We start from the raw sequence: 7,522 nt of genomic DNA on the forward strand, positions 1-7,522 counted from the left end.
CCGCCGGGCTGTTAGTGAGGCTGGAGGGAGGACGGGGACACTCGGCCCACCGCCCCCAGACGCGCGTCGCACTCCGGGAGCTGCGGCTGCACCACCCCCAGCCGCGGGACACACTCTTCCTTCCGCCCTCGCATGCCACACCTCCCCGGACCCTGTCAGGGACCCGTGCGGCCTCAGCCTCTCAGCTGCCAGGCTTCTAGCATTCCCCGAAAGTGCCTCCGTAAGGCGTGCTGGGTGGCTTTTTGCCAGTCAGAGAAGTCATTTTGACCAAACGTTTCTCCATTTCCAGCCCAGAAGACAGACAGATGTCACCAAGTGCTTTGTCTGGCTTCTGTGTTTGTTTTCCTGTTAGCACCAGGCCTTACACTGCAGCAGGATACTGGGGCACTGAATAGAAACAAGGAAAACGTGCCACGCAAGAGAGCCAGCCATGACCATCGCTTCCATGGGCTACAGCACCCCAGCCACACCACCCATCCCTGTCTGCTCTGCAGTCACAGGCCACAGTGCTCAACATCTGACTTGTTACTTAAAAGATAATCCACCTCATTGCTTCTATCACCCAACATGGTTCAGCTCTAATTTGGAGTAGAGCAAATGCTTTGGTTGCCTTAACAACAGCTTGACTCATGGTCTTAGTACTTCCATGATTTCTCTGCAAGACCTTTGGCATTTGTGCTCAATTTGTGCTCTTCAGATTATTTGCAGGCTGATTGCCAGTTGTTCTGTGCTGGGACAAATCAAGCTGTCCTGTTAAGGAACAAGACGACGGCTTTCATGCTCAAAAGGGATAGCACTTGAGTATCTGCCATTACTACTGTCTTCTGTTGTCATCCCTCAACCATCATCAAGATTAGATAAAGAGCTAAATAATTGTATCAATAAATTTAGGCTTCACTCTATATAACCAACAGTTGAACAACTTGTGCAGAGAAATATATAGTTGATAATTCACAGTGGTTGAACACTTTGGTTTAAAGTTACCTTCAGAGCCAAATTAGATTGCCAAAGCCAGTGGGTGTTCTTTCATCTATTACTAAAGACCAGCCATTACTGCTTGGCAAGAGTGGAACTCTGTTCAAATCTGCACCAGAAAAAAATCCGCAAACACCTGGGTGAAGAGGTTAACCCCTACAGCTGCCTTCTGGGCTAAACAGATAACATTTCATCCAATCTCACAGCCAAGGTAGATGTGTATATTTATGCTGTCCTACCTTAAGTCCTTTGAACAGTGCAGGTCTTCTCTGCTACAGACTCAGATGGACTAAGTCTCTCCCATTTATGGGAAGAGGCCAACTGCCATTTTCACTCCAACTAGTTTTCTACATTTGCAGCTTCTCATCACAAATCCTGCTTTTCCTTCAACCAAAAATCTTAGCAAGATTTCTACATTAAACTACACTGAAATACAACCCCTCTGCTGTGAAGCCTGGTTTCCAAGAAGTCACAGTAATCCAGCACCAGGTGATAAGGCTTCCTCTCCCGCAGGAATGAAGAAAATCTTTCTCAGTGCCCTTTGAGAGCATACAAGTGTTTGAAGAGTCTACATCAGAGCTTTCTTGGGGAGGGATAAATGATGGCAGAGAGTACACACTCTGAGATGATGCTGCAACCTGTTCTTCTCTCTCTTGAGGGGAAAAATAATGAACATGTGTGTGTGACTCATGGGAATATTAACAGAGTCAAGGGGCACACATTTTAGCAACCGTCACCACTTGTGGCCACATCATTTCCAGCATCTTCCATGCAAACATTGATGTCTGTATAGCAACCCCCAAAACTATGGCACACTACAGCACACTTACATTGCATTTCAGCAGCAACCATATCCACAGGCCCATTCCTGTTTGCCTCTTGCTTGCAAGAAAGTCTGTCATGCCATAGGGCACATAGAGATGTGACATATCACAGAGCCATTCAAGCCTAAAGCATCACCACAAAACCCAAAGACCTGTTGCAAAGTACTCCAAGGGGACTCATCAAAGCAAACCTTTATTTAAATATTCAAACTGGATATAAATCAGGAACTGTTTACAACCAATCTGTCAGGATTGCTGAAGGCCTATGCCCTGCTGTTGGATCCTCCACAGGATCCAGTTCTCCAACCTCAGCTTCGTCAGCCTCAGAACTTGTGTGGTTGTCTTGTGGCAGAACATTGGCATCAAGGGGCTGGGTGTCCTTGATTACAAGCTGCACGTTGTGAACTGTCCAGAAGAAAACCAAGACAACACAAATTCAGAAGCATCACAAGCAAGCTTTACTACCTTAAAGCAAACCATGCTTGCTCTTCTAGCTAGACAGAACTCAAGAGTATACAAACATTCTACTGGTGGCTCCTCCTGCAGAAGAGATTCATTTGTTGTTTGTAGAGTATCCTGTCCAGATGATGCAGCTTCACTATTGTCACCCACTTCATCAACTGTGGAGACATATGCTCTGCCACTGGATCCTCTGCCTTGCTCAGCCGCTTCTACATCCACCTGGGTGAAACAAGAGAAAACAGTTCAGTTGCAACTTTATAGGAGGCTGCATTTTCCCAGGAGAGCAATGTCTGCAAGGACTGCAGTGAGCTTTGACACAGAAATAAATAGAGGCTGAACAAAGCTCTGCTGTTAACCTCCAGCATCACAGGGGGAAACTGTTTCTGCCTAATAGAGTGGGAAGTTTGGGTGCAGCTTCTGCTTTCCTGAGCCAGCTTTTCCTTGTACTACCCAGTAACAGGACAACAGCTTCTTCCTTCCACACAGGGCACATCTCCCTTGCCCTGGCAAGCTCTGGCATAGAATCATAGAATTGCAGAATGGTAGGGGTTGGAAGGGACCTTTAGAGATCATCTAGTCCAACATCCTTGCAGAAGCAAGATCAGAACACAAGAAAACATGTCCAGGTGGGTCTTGAAGACTTCCAAGGAAGGAGACTACACACCATCCCTGGGCAGCCCATGAGAGGGCTCCTTTATCTGAACAGTGAGATAGCTTTTTCTTATGTTTAAATGGAATTTTTGTGTTCTGGCTTCATCCCATTACCCTTTGTCCTGTTTCTAGATACAATAGAAAAAAGGGATGTCCCCAACTGAGAGGGCCCAGGCACTGGCAGCCCCTGGCAACAGCATCTTCCCCCAGCACTGGCCACAACAAGCGTTGCAGAACACATCAGAAATTCCTCAGACACCCACACTAACACTTTCCCTTTTGAAGGGCTGTGGAGCCTTAGGAACTGAAGAGAGGCTGGTGGCAGGGACAGAGGGAGCTGTCAAAGTCAGCCTGAAGCCTTGAGAAACACCCTCAGCTGCAGGCACAAGAGTGACACAACAACTAGTCCTGCAGCCTCTCGCCGCTGACACGGCAATGCCTGTGCTTGGCTCCTGTGCTCTGCAGCCCAGCAGCAGGAAATAGCTCCAGCCGTGGCTGCTGCACCAGCCTCACTCTGCAATGGCATCTGCACCAAGAAAGGCCGCTGCCTCACCTCAACACGCAGCACGTTGAAGATGTCCCATTTGCACACTGAGCATATCCTGTGCTCCAGGAGACAGGGGTCAGTGCAGCACTGGTGGAAGAGGTGCCTGGGGGAAGAAGGAACCACAGCTTAGGGCTCAGAGCAGGAAAGCTGTTGATGGAGCAGCGGCAAAGGCCCATTTAGAATCTCTGAGAATTTATTCCTTCTACAAAGGAAGGAATTGCTCCTTCTAAGAGCAATCAAATTAAAAGTGCTACACTACTGGGCTACTACCCAAATCAGCATGGTTGAACAGGTTTTGCAGGAGCACAACTCTGTTAGTAACCTGTAAGCTGACAAGAAATGGGCATCGATTGGCCAGTTACCTGCAGTTTACAAGTAACCTCCTGAGACACCTGCAAAGGAAGAAATCTTTCAAAAGCCCTGGGATCCCCAGGAGAGGCACTGCCAAGCCCCACTTGTCAGCCCCCTCACAGGGGAAGTTATGAACACGGGCCATCAAGGCACACTCCAAGGCTCTGTTTCCGCCATTCCTCTTCTGCAAAACTCTCCTTCACAGAGATGCAGAATTCTTACTGTGCTTGATTCAAATTCCCACAGCGGAAGGAACAAGCAGGAAGATGCTCACTTCCACACTTTGCATTGAGGGACAGTTTGGAAGAAACTCACTTGCAGGTCAGGACACGCATGTCTTGCTTCGGCTGGAAGGGCTCAAGGTACACAACACAAATTTCTCCTTCAGGTCCAAGCTCCTAAAGGGATTAAATGAATTCACAGCATTAACAGACTTGGAGAGCTTCCTTTGAGCTACAGTCACACATCCTGCACACAAAGGGGTCTGGCTACAGCCAGCTCAGCCTGCTCCCATATCGAATGGCACAGAAACACACTGTGTGGGTTACTCCGAGCCAAGCCCACACTTCAGCAGAGCCATGGAAAGTTTCATCCCATGGTGGGCAACAACAGCTGCAAACCAGCTCTGGGTCATTTGAGACACTTCTGGAGAGGTTTAGAAACTGCTGCCTCCAGTTTTTGTCACAAAAAGAAGCGTCAGGAAGCTGATGAGACAGACTGGTTGGCCTCGAAGCATCCCTGCCGGCCGATGCCGACCCCTCACCTCAGCGAGCCCAAAGCAGCAGCTAAAAACAACCGGATTGCTGAGGAGAACGTGCAACTTGGAAAGTCCTGCACCCCAGAAAAGGACCTGGTCTGACAGAGGAACCATCTCTGCAGCAGACAGGGACAGGCACAGAGGGACTTGCCCATCCTGCACCAGTCCTAAGGACAACGCTGGGGGTTCCGTGCAAAGAGTGGGCTGTAACACGTGGGTGCTGATGGGCTCAGGCCTACCTTGTCCCCTTGCTTCATGGTGCGCAGCTCAAAATGTTCTATGGCCAACTTAGTCATTGCCCTCAGCTGCTGCTGTAACAGAAAGCAGTCCAGGTTAACACAGTCCTTCAGATCTCTAGGAGTGCTTAGGAATCCTTCCCAAGTGCCTGCTGCCAGTTTAGAACCCAGATGTTATCAAATGAGCACAGTAAGCACAGCCACCCTCTTTAGAGACAACGTGAAACTGAGTTTCGGGATGTACTGATGTGGTTCTTGACTCAGGATGACACACCAAAAGGCCACAGACAACATCACTGGCCATCTGGACTGTTAAGGAGGGTTAACACCCTGAGGAAGTGAACTTGACAGTTCTGTGCTAAGTGGAAGGCAGTGAGCCATCTTCCACACCTGCCTTGTTTATCCACCTTCTTGCACACAGGCCCCACCATACAGTAAGAAGAAAATACGCATTCAGAGAAGAACTAGCATTTTGTCAACAGTTTAGTTAGCTGGCTCATGAGGAAAAGGCTTCTCTCTTTTAACTCAGAGCTAAGCAGATGTGCCACCAAACGTAGACCTTCGCTGGGACTGCAAGACAGCTTGACTGGCTCTCAAGAGACGCTCAGCTTTTTAAAGAAACCCGTGGCATAGTTGTACATTCCTGACGTGTGCAATTCCTGCTCAAGCTCCTGCCTCCACCAGTATTTTGCCCTCAAGATCCACAGCATGGAGTCATGGTATAAAAAAGCAACAACACACAAACTCACCTGACTATCAGACAGGGCCCCTGCAACATTGCATCTCCGGACAGAATACCAAATGTAGTAGCACATAATTGCTATTAGGGTCGTGAGAAACAACACAGAGATGAAGAAGATGGTGTATAGTATCACCAAAAGTCCAAATGTTTTCCCCGCATTTATAGCCATGGTCACTCTCAGGCCGCTCTTGATGCGGTGTAAGATCTCCATGCCTTTCCGGTTGCCAATCATAATTGCAACAATATTTTCAGCACCTGCAAAGGAGAAGAGGAATCTCTGCTCAGTTCTAAGGTGTATACAAAAGTCTTTGTCTTACATGTCCCAGTTGAAGTGCTACAGAACAGATTGGAAAGTCTCTAATGAGCATTTGCAGATTCAACTTGAGCTCATGGACTGTGTCATCTCCATGGGCTTGTGGAGCTCACAGCTCTGGCTGATTCCCTGGGAGGTGCAGATGGGAACCATGTTCAGAAGTTCTTCTCTCCAGCACACTCCTCACTCCCATACAGGGGACACATGCTCATCATTTCAGACCCAGCACATGGGCCATTTACATTTTCATGTGCCTTTGAACTGCATGAAAGTAAAGATCAGCCCTCTTCAGAGTGAGGTCAGTAGGGACTGTGGCATGTCCAGGAGCTCAGGGACGTCAGGCACACAGCTGTTGGCTTAGGGACCCTTCCTGCACCAGCTCCGACTCTCCCCCTGCTCTGCAGCTGCTCCTTAACAGCTCCTTTCTAAATGTGATGGTACTGTTGAGTACTTCCCCAGACACTGAGCAACCAAGGCCAGAGATCATCCACAGGCTCCTCCTTCCTCACAGCCTGGCAGGGCAGCCCTGGGCCCAACCTCAGAGCAAGGCTGAGGTCTGAGCACCCCACACAGCGATACTCACCGAGAGGCTTCATGGGGAAAACGTCGTTGCCTTTGCCCTGCGCGTTGTAGATCACAACGGCCGCTGCTCCCCGTCTGGCTGCCACCTGGATTTTGTCAGCAAAGCTGCAGCTGCCGCTTTGGATCAGCGCGATCCAGGGCTGGTGGCTGGTGCTGAACTGGGTGTTTGGGGCGCAGGCTTGAAGGCTGCCAGAGACAGGAATGGCCACGAGCCCCGAGGCGCTACGGCGAGGAGATCCTGAGCCATAGACACCACAGTTGCACTGCTGGGTGGCACTGGTGTTGCTGGTGCTGTTGAAATAGACCAGATCTAGAGAGGCACTGCCAAAAGATGTCTCTCTGGTCTTAAATAAAGCCCTTATATCCAGGAGAAGGCAGAAAAAACAAAACTTGGCAGCCTCCATCACTGCTCACTGCTATAAACACAAATGTATCTGCCTGGAAGTCTTTTTGTCTGGCAGTGGGTGGTGGTTAGCCCACAACCTGACGAGGAGTTTGGAACAGCAGTTCCAAGAGGCACTTGACCCCGTGCCACTGAGACCCCCAAGTGTCACTCAGTTGCTCTGGAGCCCGGCCTGGGATTCAAGTGACCCGCCCTCCCATTGTGACGCAGCAGCCTTTGGCCCCTTCACAACCTTCTGCTCCTTCTTCACAAAGCACCATTCTGCCCCTCCTCTCTCCCAGTACTGCTCAAACTCCAGCTTGGATGATGTTCCCCCCAGAGATGGCTCCAGCCTCCTCAAGCCCTGGTCCAACCTGAAGGTCACTCCAGAGGCCCAGGCCATCTTTCATTTGGCTGTGGAAGCTCAGAGTTCTCACTTCTCTGTGCTGCAAACAACCTTGTTCAAAAGGGGAAGAGTGAAGGGAGTAAGGAAGGAAATCTTCCAAAACTCCCCATGTTGCAGACTGACATAACCAAGTCATTCCCCACATTGCTCCTGGCAGATTCTTTCAGTCATCCACACTCTTGTGTCCAGCTTGTTCTGCTGTATATAATCACCTGGTTGCTTTAAACCAGTACAAGAGATGTAGAATCATGTCAGCTGATCACAGGAGCAAACTCCCTCTCAGCCCATTTTCAC

At 49.4% G+C, this 7,522-nt stretch overlaps 1 protein-coding gene across 1 annotated transcript; it reads right to left on the minus strand.

Annotated features, from left to right (window-relative positions):
• Positions 1 to 1,973: 1,973 nt before the first annotated feature.
• On the minus strand, positions 1,974 to 7,225 carry LOC133626639 (E3 ubiquitin-protein ligase RNF128-like). The gene is made up of 8 exons (XM_062006994.1): positions 7,128 to 7,225; positions 6,442 to 6,731; positions 5,553 to 5,800; positions 4,807 to 4,878; positions 4,126 to 4,208; positions 3,466 to 3,562; positions 2,321 to 2,480; positions 1,974 to 2,204 (listed from the first exon to the last, which is right to left on the minus strand). The coding sequence occupies exons 1-8, from the start codon at positions 7,223 to 7,225 to the stop codon at positions 2,032 to 2,034; spliced, it is 1,221 nt and encodes a 406-aa protein (XP_061862978.1). The 3' UTR covers positions 1,974 to 2,031.
• Positions 7,226 to 7,522: the final 297 nt, after the last annotated feature.

The sequence above is a fragment of the Colius striatus genome, chromosome 13 (genome assembly GCF_028858725.1).
Source record: "Colius striatus isolate bColStr4 chromosome 13, bColStr4.1.hap1, whole genome shotgun sequence".
NCBI lineage: Eukaryota > Metazoa > Chordata > Aves > Coliiformes > Coliidae > Colius > Colius striatus.

Bases quoted from the DNA above. Each gene is read 5' to 3' on its own strand.
- LOC133626639 (XM_062006994.1), bottom strand. From the start codon at position 7,225: ATGGCCTGGGCCTCTGGAGTGACCTTCAGGTTGGACCAGGGCTTGAGG. The intron at 5,801-6,441 runs GTGAGTATCGCT...TCTCCTTTGCAG, and splicing joins TTTCCCCATGAAGCCTCTCG to GTGCTGAAAATATTGTTGCA. The intron at 2,481-3,465 runs GTGAGGCAGCGG...TGTTTCACCCAG, and splicing joins TCAACGTGCTGCGTGTTGAG to GTGGATGTAGAAGCGGCTGA.